Genomic DNA, 17,366 nt, shown 5'->3' with positions numbered 1-17,366 from the left:
CGGAATTTTCCCCAGTGAGGGGGATAACTTTGTAATATGCTATTGGCTGTTTGTATTCTTTTTGGAAAAATATAAAAAGATACTCCTGTGGAAAGGCTATATTATTTTACTTATATTGAACCTATAAACAATTTAGTATTATTTAGTATATGTAAGGTTTTGCCCCCTCAAATGGTACCTCGTCAGATAATCCCCACATATCCTACAACAACTTCTGTGAACAGACTTCACTGTAGTAGCTTTTCATAAATTATATTTGTACTTAGGCTGTTCTGCTGTCATGAAAGTTTATAGTTAGAGAAATTCAAAGTCCAGCCGTCTGCTGTCCAGCCTCTCCCACCCCTCACTGGGGAAATTCTGGGAGGAAATCAGAAACGGGGTGAGTAGTCTTGTTACCCATTTAACATGTATACCAACTTGGTTGACTTGACAGTAACTGCACTGGTCTCTCTGCAGTCTGCACCTCTTCTGCCCTATACTGTGAGCCTTTATACCTCTAGCCCTTGACCCTAGATTCTAAACTAAATCCTTAATCCTTAACCCCTGACTGTTAACCCCTTATCCTAAACCTAACCCTTAACCCTTAACACCTAACAATGACCCCAAACGATAATGTCAAAGACCACTCACATGCACGCACACGCACATACACATACAGTACATAGATTCATACACATATGCATACGCACACACAGGAGTGTGAATTACCTCAGAGGTGACGTTACAGTACTTGGCACAGCCCTTACTGAGAGAAGGGTCCAATGGTGATGTCACATAGGTGCAGCCAGTCAGATGACTGTCCTACAGACAGACAGACAGACAGACAGACAGACAGACAAGACAGACAGACAGACAGACAGACAGACAGACAGACAGACAGACAGACAGACAGACAGACAGACAGACAGACAGACAGACAGACGGTAAAATTATGCTCAGAACATCCTACTATAAATGCGCCACGTCTCTCTGTGTGTGTGTGTGTGTGTGTGTGTGTGTGTGTGTGTGTGTGTGTGTGTGTGTGTGTGTGTGTGTGTGTGTGTGTGTGTGTGTGTGTGTGTGTGTGTGTGTGTGTGTGCGTGTACGGTTGTAATGCACGTAACTCGAGAACCGTTTGACCCACCGACTTCACATTCGACACATGTTCCACACCCCCACATGGAGTGCAGTGCCCGGTATCGAGTCGGTCGGACCCACACTTCTCCAGAACCACCACAAAAGGCTCTGCTCAGGCTCTGCCAGTGGGCCTAATGAGGCCAACTCCTTTCACCTGGGCCAGGCTGAGTGCCAGTGGGCCTAATGAGGCCAACTCCTTTCACCTGTGCAATTTCCAGCCTCTGCCTCAGCTAATTGAGGCTCAACCAATCAGGCTCTGCCAGTGGGACGAATTGATTGCCAAATACACTTTTCAGTTTGTAGTCTTCACACACAGGCACACAGGCACATACTGTAGTGTACACAGATCTCCATGTGGGACACTGGCTGACAAGTGCTATGACAACGTATATCATTAGGTTCCCAAGTTGCATCGTTCCCAAGTAGGCCGGTGACTGCGGCTGCGACGGACACGTACAGGTCTAGTTATAAGAATAAGAATAATAGAAGAACATAATAGTTTATTTACCAGTTCGATGCTGCCTTCTGGACACTGTGTCTGATAGAGATAACTACAGCGAACACATGGACCCTGTTTCCAGGAAGAGAAAAAAACATGAAGGTAAGATATCAATCCGGTACAGTAAGCACATGTGGTTTTAATCATCGCATTGTACATTGTATACATAATTTCTGGTATTCTGTATTGTACAGGATATAGTCACTAAGGTGACATTCAAAGCTTTGCTGCAATTAAAACGAATCCTGCTGCGCATTGTCAGAAAGTGCACTTCGTTTGGCAGGTGTGAAGGCTCATTAGAATCCTAATGCGTATCAAAGAACCGCATTCTAGGCTACTCCGAGCAAAAACGGGGGTTTCGCTTCGCTTCCAATCGCACTTGATTACGATTCGGTGCAGGTGTGAATGCAATCCGCAGTAAATAAAGGAAGCAAATGTGGCGGGTGAGGAGCTGAACACAGTTGGAGACGGAGAAGGCATATTTTACGCAGCGCAAAGATGTCCCGTTACCGTGGATAGACTTGGTCGAATGAGGAGACTGAAGCCCTGATCGAAATGAGGAAGCGTAAATTAATCAATTACTTAAGGAAATACATAAAAACACTGCAGTGTAGCCTATTATAGCCTACAGAATATTCTGTCTGTCTGTCTGTCTGTATGTCTGTCTGTCTGTCTGTCTGTCTGTGCGTGCCGTAAACATGGAGTGCTGTCACTGTGTGGGGACTGGGGAGTTGAATCAGTGCGCTCAGCGCTGTGCCTCCATGCCCAAACGAACAGTGCGTGGCGGCTGCGTGCGTATAGGGGGTCCAGTGACAGTCCCAGACGGCCCGACACATGCACGTTATGAGTGTAATTTTATCACCATAGATTTCACTGTGTAGGCTAGTTTATGAATGGGATAAAGGCCTGCTGCGCTTCCAATTTCTGCGAATGACAGTGTGAAGGCAAACCACAGCAAATTAAATATGCAAGAATCCCAAATTCTCCACCCATACGCATTGAGTCTACCGAAGTATTAGGTGAGAATGTGACCTAAGGTGTTCTGTACATGAGATTAGGGTGCAGAGTATCATCACATGGTATATTATACATGAGATTCGGGGGCAGAGTATCATCACATTGTACATGGTATATGAGATTAGGGTGCAGAGTATCATCACATTGTACATGGTATATGAGATTCGGGGGCAGAGTATCATCACATTGTACATGGTATATGATATTAGGGTGCAGAGTATCATTGTACATTATATATTATACATAATTACCACAGTGATTTTACTCTGGATGACATCACAGCGATGAGGCAGGATTGGTTTGATGGAGGGCGGGACTAACAGGCCGCCCACCATATGGATGATCCCATTGGATGCCACGATGTTGGAACTCTCCAGAGTGGCGTTGATCTCCCCCAATAAAATCCTGCCCTGAGAGAACCAATCTGTCAGTCTGTCGCCTATACCGATACGTCTGGGGGGAACAGCTAACAAACCTAACAGTACGTCCACTGCTGAACTAATCATATCACCTCCCAATATGAAGGACTGCCTTTTGATTAGTTCAGCAATGCAGGGTTATTTTTACTCTTAAATTGTTTCTGCCCACTATCCAACCCAATGCGATGCAATCTAATGTAATGTGATGTGATGTCGTGCGATGTGATGGAGTGCAATCTGATGTGATGCAAAGGGATGTGATGCGAGTGCAGACGATAGCCGACATGAACTGGAGACTCCTGAATGGCCACTCTCCTGTCTATCATCAGGGTATTGAGCTCTGAAGTGTGGTTAGTTCCATTGTCACGCTGCAGCGTGTCTACGTAGGTGGTGCACCTCTTTCTCCTCCTAGCTGTGACTTGTGTTGGCTCCATGGGACAGTTCTGGGTGCGTGACAGTGCTTCATCCTTCTCTCTCTAGGTCTGACTGGCCTTGTGTGTGAGCTGCAGAGTCCTCTAGAGGTCCACCCATGTGCCCACCCACCTCAGTTTTGTATTTGATCGGTTATTTTCCATTCCATTCCATTTTTATTTGCTCCTCTAAATAATAAAGGAAATAGATGAGTAGTCAAGCCAGATAAAACAATAGAATACACATTAAACAGTACTTTTTTGCCCTAAATCCCCCAAAATGAGATTATTGTGATTAGTTTAGCTTGCAAGGTGATATAAGTTATGCCTGTATCAGTTTTTTCTTGTTATAGTCTGATTTGTGAGTCTACTGCCTATCATTGACACTACTGTATGCATAATAATAACAATAACTTACATCATCAGCCACTGTAATCCTGATGATCTGATTGGCCATCGTCTGGATCTGAGGAAGACTGGCCAACTGGTCTGCTGTCAACTAGACAGACAGACAGACAGAGTTAGACTGGGTACTGGGTAGGTAGGTATAGGTAGACAGACAGACAGACAGAGTTAGACTGGGTACTGGGTAGGTAGGTATAGGTAGACAGACAGACAGAGTTAGACTGGGTACTGGGTAGGTAGGTATAGGTAGACAGACAGACAGAGTTAGACTGGGTACTGGGTAGGTAGGTATAGGTAGACAGACAGACAGACAGACAGAGTTAGACTGGGTACTGGGTAGGTAGGTAGAGTTAGACTGGGTACTGGGTAGGTAGATAGAGTTAGACTGGGTACTGGGTAGGTAGATAGAGTTAGACTGGGTACTGGGTAGGTAGGTATAGGTAGTAGTTAGACTGGGTACTGGGTAGGTAGATAGAGTTAGACTGGGTACTGGGTAGGTAGGTATAGGTAGTAGTTAGACTGGGTACTGGGTAGGTAGGTAGAGTTAGACTGGGTACTGGGTAGGTAGGTATAGGTAGTAGTTAGACTGGGTACTGGGTAGGTAGGTAGAGTTAGACTGGGTACTGGGTAGGTAGGTATAGGTAGTAGTTAGACTGGGTACTGGGTAGGTAGGTAGAGTTAGACTGGGTACTGGGTAGGTAGACAGACAGACAGACAGACAGAGTTAGACTGGGTACTGGGTAGGTAGGTAGAGTTAGACTGGGTACTGGGTAGGTAGGTAGAGTTAGACTGGGTACTGGGTAGGTAGACAGACAGACAGACAGACAGACAGAGTTAGACTGGGTACTGGGTAGGTAGGTATAGGTACAGAGTTGGACTGGGTACTGGGTAGGTAGGTATAGGTAGTAGCCCAAGATTTAGACTCTCGTAGCGTTTTTTTCGATTCTGACGTCATCACTCTCTACGAGAGTCTAAAGGCTCATTCATAGTCTGGATTTTCGGTGGTGAGGTGACCACCGGAGCTGAAATAACGTTGAGCGGTGGTGAGTAAAAACAGAGAAAAGGGCTGGAGCGGTGGCGGTGGTTTTCTCTTCACCGCGGCTCGTGACGTCATGTTGTAGTTCGGTGGTCACCTACCTCACCACTATGAATGAACCTTGAAGCGTTATTCATAGTCTGGAGTTTCATAGATAGATAGATCTTACTGCAGCATGGGAGAACATGTGATATTTCAGCATCTCCTGAAGTTTGTGTTGAGCCTGCATGGAGAAATGCAACACATGTGGGCTAATATTATTAGTCAGTAATACCAATAACACAAAAACATCACACCGTGTGAAGTGAGGGGCGCTCTTATCATCATACATCATCATATATCACATTCCGTGCTCAACCAATCAAATCATCACAAATGTCATAGACATTAGGCTTGAACAGAGCACCACTTTACTTTACACTTTTTGAAATAATATTTTGTATTACTCCTTATTACATGCTGTCTTGTTCAATGAACTGTTGCAGCCTTAGTTATCATGAGACGTTTTGAACAGAAACGTAAATGCTCTTACGTGGTTTAGCATGTAGATGATGCTCCCGTCCCTGGCCCTGTCTACAGCCTGGTTGGTGGGCACAAGCACAGTGAGGGGCCCCGGGCCCCGCAGAGGGAGGGGGGCCCCGCAGTTCTATAGGACAAACACACATACATAGACATAGAGTAGATCAGTGGTTCCTAAACTTTTCAGCTCGAGACCCAAAAGAGAAAGTACACTTTTGCCCGGGACCCAAACTAACAGATCTGTTAGAACTTTCAGGTGACAATGACAATGCATACTTTTTTGGGAATGTTTTTGTAAAATGTTTTGAAATAATAATAATAATAAAAGAAAATGTACCAGTTTTTGGGAACCAATGGATTAGATACAATACAACACACATAGATTAGACACACAATATCTAGTAATTATACATAGAAGCTACAAGTACTGCGGGCTATAGTAGCCTACTGTAACGAGATGTAGTCAAATGCTAAGGGTCAAAAACAGAAGACCTCACGTGTAATTTAAGCTGACAAAGGTTGATCAATCAATCAATCCTACTTCTCGGAACAATGGTTTTTAGCAACACATACTTGAATAAGCTGTAGGCCATAACTGTTTGACACGATAATAACTCCACAACTTCCTTCTTTAATGAAACTTTCTGACCACTCACTGCATTCTGAGATTATACAAAACAGTCTATACTCACATCAACCAGAGACAAGAAACGGTTGTATTTCTCATCTAGGGTCAGAATCTCTCCAATTGTCTTGTCAGCAAACTGGCAGGCAGGCAGGCAGGCCGGCAGGCAGGCAGGACAGACAGTCAGACAGACAGACAGACAGACAGACAGACAGACAGACAGACAGACAGACAGACAGACAGACAGACAGACAGACAGACAGACAGACAGACAGACAGACAGACAGACAGACAGACAGACCAAAAAGCTGACAAAAAATGCATTCTCGGGTGCAGTACTTGTTTAGACAGTTTTTGGTTTAGACTAGTCATTGGTTAGACCAGTCATTAGTCCTACAACTATCTCAAACCCTCACCCTAAACCTAACCTCCCACGGGGCAGCACACCTAAACCTAACCTTAACTTAACCCATGTCTAAACAAAGACTAGTCTAAACTAAGTATGCACCCCCTCAGGTCGGGATACCAATTTGATCCAATCTGGATAGAGAACTCACACAGGATACAGCTTAAACAAGTGCAATTGGAAGCGATTGGAAGTAAATTGGAACTGGAACACTATCGAATTTAATCTGATAAATGGGTACTCGCTACTGAATTTTGCAATCCACCTGGAAATATATATTTTTGTTTATTAAATGGAGTCTCCTGTTACTGAACAAACACTCTATGGCAATAATTACAATCAGAATATATAGTGTTTTAACCTTTAAAGAAATGTTGTTTTAACACAAAATAATATCATTTAATAATTCATACCATTTCCCTTCCTAGAAATGTAATGCAAAATGCAAAAGTTGTCTTTGAAATGTAGTGGAGTGAAACTTATAGTCTAAGTATCCATTGTAAAGTACATTTTAAAATGTGTACTTACATGTAGGTGCAGTAGCCTACTACTACTCAATTAAATGTAGTGATTTCATGTGATTCATTCATTCATTCGCTCTCTGTAGCGCCGTTGTCTCACCTGTTCATCCAGCGGGCTACCAGGAAGAGGTTCACTGATTGTGATTGGCCGGTCGATGATGTGAATAATCCCATTGGATGCTGGGATGTTTGCCTGGAGGACAGTGTACAGTCTGCTGGGAGCCTGCAACAGGATGAACTGCTGTAGAAACGAACACACGCACACTCATGTTATTTTTTCTTGAAGCGCGTGGAATGCTTTTATACCAATAAAGAAATAAAGTATTCTATGTTAGTTCCATTAAATCCCTGTTGGAATTTAAATAATCATGCAGATGGGTTGGCGAGTGGTCGAGTTGGCACCAAAACATTGTGGGCACCTCAATGCTATTATAATTATTTCCCCTCCAAATTGTAAAACAAAAAATGTAGGCCTATGCTTTTTAGTGTTTCCCCCACCCCATTTCCCCTCACTGTATATGTATCTTTTCCCTTTTTGCTTCCTATATGATGAATTCCTGTTCTGTTCTTTAGCTACATAGAAGTGTCTATTTGTATGTCTCTAAATGTTTTGATGAATTGAACAATGTGGACCCTGTTGTAAACAAGTGTATTAATTGGGTCGTCCACTCACAGTTGACAGTCTTTGTATTGAGTTTGTGCTTAAAATGTACTGTAAATTCTACAAACTGTTAATAAATATTTCAATCAATCAATCAATCAATGTCCGTAGATGTTACCTTGTTTCCCTTGTTCCTGGCTGTGAGTACCGTAGATGTTACTGTAGATGTTACCTTGTTTCCCTTGTCCCTGGCTGTGAGTACCGTAGATGTTACCTTGTTTCCCTTGTCCCTGGCTGTGAGTACCGTAGATGTTACCTTGTTTCCCTTGTCCCTGGCTGTGAGTACCGTAGACGTTACTGTAGATGTTACCTTGTTTCCCTTGTCCCTGGCTGTGAGTACCGTAGACGTTACTGTAGATGTTACCTTGTTTCCCTTGTCCCTGGCTGTGAGTACCGTAGATGTTACTGTAGATGTTACCTTGTTTCCCTTGTCCCTGGCTGTGAGTACCGTAGATGTTACTGTAGATGTTACCTTGTTTCCCTTGTCCCTGGCTGTGAGTACCGTAGATGTTACTGTAGATGTTACCTTGTTTCCCTTGTCCCTGGCTGTGAGTACCGTAGACGTTACTGTAGATGTTACCTTGTTTCCCTTGTCCCTGGCTGTGAGTACTGTAGATGTTACTGTAGATGTTACCTTGTTTCCCTTGTCCCTGGCTGTGAGTACCGTATATGTTACTGTAGATGTTACCTTGTTTCCCTTGTCCCTGGCTGTGAGTACTGTAGATGTTACCTTGTTTCCCTTGTCCCTGGCTGTGAGTACCGTAGACGTTACTGTAGATGTTACCTTGTTTCCCTTGTCCCTGGCTGTGAGTACCGTAGATGTTACTGTAGATGTTACCTTGTTTCCCTTGTCCCTGGCTGTGAGTACCGTAGATGTTACTGTAGATGTTACCTTGTTTCCCTTGTCCCTGGCTGTGATGCTGCCTCCGTCCAGGTTGAAGTCCTGACCCTTCAGCTGCTCATAGAGATGCTGACCCACCATCAGGTGGTTCTGGCACAGCGGAAACAGCCCTGCTTCTGTGTCATTCACTCCCTGAATGAAACATGCTGACGTTTACATCTACGCAGATGATGTCATATTTAAGGGCGCAACAGTTAAAGTGGCACAATGTCACTTTTTTTTATGAATCAAAATATAAATTTGTCCAATCTGTATGGCAGATAAATGTTAACACAATATAAATGGAGGTGATTTTATTTTGTCTCCCTGCTCTTCCATTGAGACATTTGGATTGTGTCAAAGGTCATGTCTCACCTAAACACATGACACCAATCTTGACCTGATGGTCAAGATTCAATTTATCCCCTGAGCAAGAAGGCAGGCTCTATTAGCTCCAGCTTTTATCGAACAAATCGATTTAACTGGTTCACAGTTTACACACACACACACACACACACAATATTCAACTAATTAAAAAAGTAACAGTAATTGATAGATTAATCACAAAACAACTCACATTGCATGAGACGTTGTTAGATGGCTGTTTTCACTATGCACAAAATAGAGACGCCAGTGTTAAAGTGGTTAATATTAAATTATCAGAACAATTATAATGAGTATACTTAGTAAGAGCATAGAGCAGTATTAGTAGTTTAGCTATTAGTTTATTATTATTATTATTATTGATAACTTACAGACACAGGGATGAAAGCAGTAAAAGGTCCAAGTTGAGTCAATCTGAGCTCACAGCCTTCCTCTGAAACATCATAATCACACAGTTCAATAATAATTCATTAATTCATGCATTAATATATTTATTTTGTATTATTTTTGTTGTTGTTATACAAAGATAACCCAAATATGAGAACAATATTATATAATAATGGTTATATTATAATATATAGCCATGACTGTCCTAAGCAACATTAACAAGGAACATTTCACTTTTTTCAACATTTCCATATTATGGGTCCTCAATATTGGCATTCTTCACCCAAAGAGTAGTTACATGCTCCTCCCAGTTCAGATAGATATAGGCTTCCTGAACCAGTGTACATTTTTTATTTAGTTTAGTCACATTCTTTTGAAAGTAATTTCATTAACATTTAGTAATATTTTAGCCATCTGAAATGTTTTAGTTTTCGTCTAGTTTTAGTTGACTATATATCATTTGATGGAGTTGGTGTATTTTGGTGGGCCTTGATAGCATCGTAATGGGCCTTGATCGTAATGGGCCTTGATAGCATCGTAATGGGCCTAATGGCTGATTTGACACTTGGTTACATGCTGAAAATAGCCGATCTACAAGCTTGTATGTAGATGATAGATCTGTTATTTTCAGAGCGCAACACCCGAGTGCAACCAAACGCAACAAATGACAAAAAAATTGTCCCTCCCGAACATCTATTTTTATTTCTTGACAAAATCGACATTAGGCTAAATATAGTTTTAGTCATTTCGTTTTTATTTCGCTTTTTTGTTGGAGGTAGTCGACAAACATTTTTAGTCATCGTTTTAGTCGATGAAATTGATACTGTCCTGAACTATAGTTCATTTAGTCAGGACATTTGGAGGTTCCAAGGAAAGGTTCTGCGACCAGCACTCCGAAGCTCGGATTGAGTTAAATCACCTGCCTTTCAGAAGAAATGTCCGCTCGTTGGAAGGAGCATGTGTTGTGCTTTAGCAGTATGTTGGTTTTTTTGTGTGTTTTTTTCTTTTTTTTTTACCAGCAATGGCGTTCCTGACGGCGGCCGACAGCTTCCCTTGCAGCGGTCCACCATCTTTGTGTAGCTCCAACAGCCGTCTCAACAGGTTACCATAGCAACGCATCCCATCCCCCACCTCATCATTAGCACATTCGCACCTGAGACAGACAGACAGACAGACAGACAGACAGACAGACAGACAGACAGACAGACAGACAGACAGACGTTCTAAACAAAAAGGTTTCCTCGTGGTGTTCGAGGATCTATTCCTGGTCCTCCATAATATCGTAATTTAAACTTTGTCGGATGTGTGACAGTGTGTGACGCGCTGCGATGTGATGCATTGTGATGTCAGGTTGTAAGTGGTCCAGAAAGATACCAATTTGATCCAATCAGGATAGAGAACTCAGTCAGGATACGCATATTAAACAAGTGAAATGACATGAAGAAATGAGTAGACAAAATTGGAACCGGAACACTATCAAAATGAAGCTGATAAATGGGTTAATTAAGATGTGGAGAGACTATAGGGAGAGAGTATAAATATATTGACAGTGCATTGTTCAAAGCCCGAACACAATCTATTGACTGATCATAATGTGCTCTGAAAATGCACACGTAAAAGGTTGAGAATGTTGACCAACAAGTGTAATGCTTTATTGGGTCGTCCACTCACAGTTAACAGTCTTTCTGGAGGATGTACTGTAATTCTGCAAACTGTTAATAAATATTTCAATCAATCAAACCACACCTATATGTGACGTGTGTGTGTGTGTGTGTGTGCGTGTGTGCGTGTGTGCGTGCGTGCGTGCGTGTGTGCGCGTGTGCGCGTGTGTGCGTGCGTGCGTGCGTGCGTGCGTGTGTGCGTGCGTGCGTGCGTGTGTGCGTGTGTGCGCGTGTGTGTGTGCGTGCGTGCGTGTACCTGGGTTGTCCATCCAGACCAGTGTGACAGGTGGCGGTGGGGTGACAGGGGTTTGATGAACATGCAGGAATCACATGACAGCCCAGCTGTACGGAGGACGAGTCCACAGGACTCATTCCTACCATACACTGACAACTAGACTAGAGAGGGGAGGGGGGGGGGGGGAGAGGGTGAGGGATGAGGGAGAAAGAGAGAGATAGGGAGAGGTACTAGTTAAATTCATGTGACTAGTATGACTACCGGTAATAAAACAGCAGTTGATGTTATTAAAGTGAGACCGACATGCCGGGAAGAGGCGCACGCACGCACACACACACACACACACACACGCACACACGCACGCAGGCACACGTACCTTGTTGGGTCCCTTAAAGACACAGACAGTGGAGTCGAGGGCACAGCCACCATTGTCGGTGGAGCACGGGTTTATGGGGGCGCAGATCTTTCCGTCGCCGCGGTAACCCTGTTTACAGGCACACTTGACCTTTGACCCCGAGGCTGAGCACTCTGCATTCACATCACAGTCCCCCTGTGAACACACACCTGGACGGACGGACGGACAGACAGACAGACAGACAGACAGACCACTGTTAAGATGTTATACATTTGTTGTTGTATATTTTTGATCATCTTAATCTCTATGTGCCAACACGTGACAGACAGACAGACAGACAGACAGACAGACAGACAGACAGACAGACAGACAGACAGACAGACAGACAGACAGACAGACAGACAGACAGACAGACAGACAGACAGACAGACAGACAGACAGACAGACGTTTACTTGGACAGGTGTTCTTGGAGGTCTTGCGGTGTCCAGGCAGACAGTCACACACAGCGGCGTCTCCCACTGTTTTACAGTAGGAATAACTGCTGCAGTTCTTACAGCCCGCACTCACTGCACGACACAACACAACACAGTACACTTATGTTACATAATGCACAATGCACACTTATGTTATATAAATCAAATACACAACACAAACAATAACACACATACAGTATAGTCATCATGTGCGTGTGTCATAGCAGAGGTGCTCGGATTATGGGTCAGGACTCAGGAGACCCAGAGTGAGGTCACGGGAAGATTGACAACTGACAACTGTAATCACACTCATGTGAACTGAGCGGTACAGGCTACTCAACAGCACCGCTGGCTGGCTGCCAGCGGTATGTACTGTAATGCCTCAACTGCTACAATTCCAAGCCCTACAATTCAGGACAATTCAGGGGTGGTGGAGGTTCCTCGGTTCAAAATGATTATTTTGAGTGGTCGCAGCCTGAAAAGGTTGAGAACCACTGCATTAATAATACTGTTTAATGGTGCTGTGATCAGAGCGAGGCGAGGTCACCTTGGTCACATCGTGGCCCGCTGTATGGAGGCTGGCAGTAACACTCTCCATTTCCCTCTGGGCCGCTGTTACACACTCCATTCACACAGTCACACTCTGGAGGGAGGGAGGGAGAGAGAGAGAGAGAGAGAGAGAGAGAGAGAGAGAGAGAGAGAGAGAGAGAGACACAGACAGACAGACAGACAGACAGACAGACAGACAGACAGACAGACAGACAGACAGACAGACAGACAGACAGACAGACAGACAGACAGACAGACAGACAGACAGACAGACAGACAGACAGACCACTGTTAAGATGTTATACATTTGTTGTTGTATATTTTTTATCATGTGCCATCACGTGACAGACAGACAGACAGACAGACAGACAGACAGACAGACAGACAGACAGACAGACAGACAGACAGACAGACAGACAGACAGACAGACAGACAGACAGACAGACAGACAGACAGACAGACAGACAGACAGACAGACAGACAGACAGACAGACAGTTGTCATGGTGACATACGTTTGTCGCAGCTGGGTCCGTAGGTGTTTAGGTTCTGACATTTCTCACAGGAAATCCCAGAGAAACCCTCCTACAAAATATACAAGGCCATACTGTACAAATCAAATGAAAATGATCATAACATCAACAACATTTACCGTATAAAGAGAAAGAAATAAAATAGGATTTCACGGTTCACCTCACTTTCACCTTGCATTTGTGTTGTGTATTGTTCCCATTTGTCATAAGCGAGACGTAGGTAGTCATGTGCACTATACGCAGTTTTTAAACTGTACACTGTTACACAATGGTTTTTTTGTTGTTGTGGGGTTGTTTGGGTGATTTGTTGTCTTGTTGTGTTGGGTTGATGTTTTTGTGTGTAATAAGGCTAAGAGTGCTCCTGGCACAAGCATTTCATTGTATGTCTGTACCTATATGGATATGCATGTGACTAATAAACCTGAACCTGAACCTGAACCTAGCTCAGGCTCAGGCTATGGCAAAGATTGGAGGCAGGAGACGAAGTAAAAGTGTAACAGAACTGTCTATTTATTATAAAATAGGCCTAATGACAGGATACTAAGGCATGAACTGGAGAACTAAAATAACATAACATAAGGCTATAAGGATCCTATGAGGTGTGAGGTGAGTCAGTAATCAGTGGTGTAAGTGTGGATGTGTGAGCCATAGTGTGAGCCATAGTGTGGTGTGTTTGTGTGGATGGAAAGAATATCTCAAAACATAAAGAACACAAAAGGCATGGATAACATGGGTGTGGAGGCACAGGCATCAGGCCTGCCTCCTCTGGATCTCTCTGAATGAATGGCAGTATATTGCAACGTGTTGTGTAAGTGTTCTCAGCCCACCCAGACCTCTAAACCACCCATCTGACCACCGTCTGCGTCACAGTGGTGTGCCGCATGCATTTTCAGAGCATGTTTATTTAATTGCAGTCAATCAATCAATTGTGTTTGATTTGATCAATGGAAAGTTCCTGCATGGTTAAGGTTTTGGGATCACTATACGAAAACTCATTTTCAAGGTTTTAATATAGTGAGTGTGTGTGTGTGTGTGTGTGTGTGTGTGTGTGTGTGTGTGTGTGTGTGTGTGTGTGTGTGTGTGTGTGTGGGTGTTGATTCTTACCTCACAGACACAGGTTCCGTTGCCCAGTTCTCCATCTAGACACGTCCCATGGAAGTTACACACCTTCCCCAACGAACTGGGACACCCTGGACACACACACATGCACGTACGCGTGCATGCACGCACACACACAGATGGACAGACACAGGCAGACATGATAGCTTTCGCCTTTCTTTAAATTGTATTATTTACATGACTATTTAACCTGTGTTTTGTTGACTATAGAGTTCATGTCATTTACTCAGATCTTACACTTGGAACTCACTCTTGATATAATCGTCGGATAAATACCTATACTGTACATTGCGTGCGTGCGTGTGCCTGCGTGCGTGCATGTGTGCATGTGTGCGTGTGTGCGTACGTGGGTGCGTGTGTGCTTGAGTGTGACTCACGAAGACACAGTGGGCCCCAGTGATCAGGACAGCAGTGTGTCTTCAGGATGATTCTGCTGCAGGTGTGTCTGCAGCCTGGAAGCTCCACCCCATTAATGTCGCTCCTATACACTGCGTATCTACACACAACCAATCACACAGCTGTTCATGACATGACATTAACCAGAACACCGTATCTACACACAACCAATCACACAGCTGTTCATTACATGACATTAAACAGCTCCTATACACCGCGTATCTACACACAACCAATCACACAGCTGTTCATTACATGACATTAACCAGCTCCTATACACCGCGTATCTACACACAACCAATCACACAGCTGTTCATTACATGACATTAAACAGCTCCTATACACCGCATATCTACACACAACCAATCACACAGCTGTTCATTACATGACATTAAACAGAACACCGTATCTACACACAACCAATCACACAGCTGTTCATTACATGACATTAAACAGAACACCGTATCTACACACAACGCAATCACACAGCTGTTCATTACATGGCATTAACCAGAACACCGTATCTACACACAACGCAATCACACAGCTGTTCATTACATGACATTAACCAGAACACCGTATCTACACACAACGCAATCACACAGCTGTTCATTACATGACATTAACCAGAAGTTGGTGCCCAAGAGTATAGAATGTACTTCTGGGGCTGTAACTTTCATTGAGTTATAATATACATAGTGTATATTACAGTATAACTCAAATTTTCATATCAATGCCAAATTATTTATTTGGCATTTGAACCATATATAGACCACCATTTAATAAGGCTAAATTGATTTAGCCTCAATATTATTTTGTTGTCGTTGGATAAGATTTTGTCCACTTTTCTATGATACGTGACACCTACTGTAGGAGAGACAACAGGCATGACACATTGGTCAAAATAACAATTCTTCTACTTTCTCTAATACTACTTGTAAATTAAGTACTGCAGGTGTTTAACAATAATTGAACTGAGTGTAAAATAAAATCATTTGCTTTCATTTTACACTCTCAAGAGTTAAAGATCTATACGGGTCTATTTGGTTACCAAGTCTCCCCATCATTTAGCTGGGGACCACCTGGAACCCCCTCAAGGACCACTGGTGGTCCCCGGACCACTGGTTGAAAACCACTGGTCTATGCTGTACCTGCAGTCGGCCACGCCCATGCCAGTGCTTGTCTTGGTGAAGGGGGCGGGGCAAGAGGAAGTGTAAGAGGCTGCACAGGAAGTGCAGGTGGTGTGGTGAATCAGTGTTTGCTCTACATCACAGCGACCAGGAGCCTGTTGACATGTGTGGACACTGAATGTTACATTCATTTAGAGGATTAAGGAATCGTCACTTATTTGGAAACTGTAAAGAAGTGTCCCATATTCAATGGATCCAAATATTGTACTTTTACTCCACTACATATATCTGAAAACTTTTGTTACTAACCCTAATGGGTCCATTTGTACACTCTCAGAGTTAAATCAACATTGATTTTACAATATAAATTGGGGTCTCAGAGATAGAAATGCCATTAAATGGGAGTCCATACAGTATATGCATGTCAAACTGGTGGTCCTTGAAATTAAACATGTTGAGAATCACTGCTATAGAGCCGTAAAAATCGTATCTCTTATGGGGGTCCCTGGCATATCTCTTCAAATGGGGGTCCGCAAGCTGATGATTAGTGTCAATTCGGGGGTCCTTGACATGAAAAGGTTTGGGAACCACTGCTGTAGAGTATGTACATTGTGCATCTGAATGTTCTGCTACCCAATCACTGCCATGTTTGAAACAATGGCCTGCATGCTGTCATGTGACGTTCTACATGTGCTTCGATTGGTCCATCCGTTTCAATGGTTACTAGGGACGGTGGAGGAGGTATACAGCACTGCTGGTGCTGTACAGCCTATAATATTATTATAGGATTTGGGTGTCCTTATTAAGGACAATGAATATGTATTTGGCCGCGGACACCCATCTGAAAATATCTTGTGCCAGGGACCCCTTGCCCCATACAACATTTGTTTGTGTGTGTGTTTGTGTGTGTTAAATATTTCAAACATATTCTACTATACTTCTTTTAATTATTGCAAATATACTATGTGTATGTATGGTTAAAGTGTGTGTGTGTGTGTGTGTGTGTGTGTGTGTGTGTGTGTGTGTGCGTGCGTGTACCTGTGTTTGAGCCGTGCAGCAGGACACACAGAGCAGCAGCAGTAGCAGCAGCGGTGGCAGCATGCTGGACGGGAGTCGTACCGACAACCTGCCTTCAACTCCCCTCATTAGTAAGTCCAACAGAGCCTTGTTGTTGCTTGTTCCTCCACTGAATGGAAGTGAAACGTCTGTGTGGTGTCTGGTACGTCTCTCCTCCCCTCTGTAGCCCCTCGCTCTCTCCCCCTCCCCCCCCCCCCCCCCCCCCTCTCTCTCTCTCTCTCTCTCTCTCTCTCTCTCTCTCTCTCTCTGTCTCTCTCTCTCTCTCTGTCTCTCTCTCTCCAGAGGGAAAACAATTTCTGGTGGTGGAGTGAGAACCTCCTTATCTCCTCTCCTCCTCTCTCACACTCCCAACGTAAATACACACACACACACACACACACACACACACACACACACACACACACACACACACACACACACACACACACACACACACACACACACACACACACACTGAGAGAGAGAGACAGGAAGGTTGGTCAGTTTCCTGGTTTTTCCAGTGTTTGGACGGAAATCCTGTGTCAGCTCTCACACACACACACACACACACACAC

General features: G+C 43.7%; 1 protein-coding gene across 1 annotated transcript in view; it reads right to left on the bottom strand.

The window, feature by feature from the left end:
• stab1 (stabilin 1) overlaps window positions 1-16,947 on the bottom strand; it is a 61,711-nt gene extending 44,764 nt beyond the window's left edge. The window contains exons 1-20 of the mRNA XM_083770422.1: window positions 16,774-16,947; window positions 15,757-15,890; window positions 14,587-14,705; window positions 14,195-14,280; window positions 13,073-13,142; window positions 12,558-12,653; window positions 11,990-12,103; window positions 11,558-11,745; window positions 11,203-11,342; window positions 10,302-10,438; window positions 9,270-9,331; window positions 8,527-8,667; window positions 7,074-7,214; window positions 6,114-6,185; window positions 5,435-5,548; window positions 5,072-5,125; window positions 3,880-3,960; window positions 2,884-3,042; window positions 1,625-1,687; window positions 709-801 (exon numbers count right to left, since the gene is read on the bottom strand). Of these exons, the coding sequence (XP_083626548.1) occupies window positions 709-801; window positions 1,625-1,687; window positions 2,884-3,042; window positions 3,880-3,960; window positions 5,072-5,125; window positions 5,435-5,548; window positions 6,114-6,185; window positions 7,074-7,214; window positions 8,527-8,667; window positions 9,270-9,331; window positions 10,302-10,438; window positions 11,203-11,342; window positions 11,558-11,745; window positions 11,990-12,103; window positions 12,558-12,653; window positions 13,073-13,142; window positions 14,195-14,280; window positions 14,587-14,705; window positions 15,757-15,890; window positions 16,774-16,881 (2,172 nt within the window). The 5' untranslated portion in view covers window positions 16,882-16,947. The remainder of the gene's footprint in view (window positions 1-708; window positions 802-1,624; window positions 1,688-2,883; window positions 3,043-3,879; window positions 3,961-5,071; window positions 5,126-5,434; window positions 5,549-6,113; window positions 6,186-7,073; window positions 7,215-8,526; window positions 8,668-9,269; window positions 9,332-10,301; window positions 10,439-11,202; window positions 11,343-11,557; window positions 11,746-11,989; window positions 12,104-12,557; window positions 12,654-13,072; window positions 13,143-14,194; window positions 14,281-14,586; window positions 14,706-15,756; window positions 15,891-16,773) is intronic.
• Window positions 16,948-17,366: the final 419 nt, after the last annotated feature.

Source organism: Protomyctophum parallelum, assembly GCF_964188405.1.
Source record: "Protomyctophum parallelum genome assembly, chromosome: 8".
NCBI classification, from domain to species: domain Eukaryota; kingdom Metazoa; phylum Chordata; class Actinopteri; order Myctophiformes; family Myctophidae; genus Protomyctophum; species Protomyctophum parallelum.
This window is presented reverse-complemented; position numbering and strand designations above follow the sequence as displayed.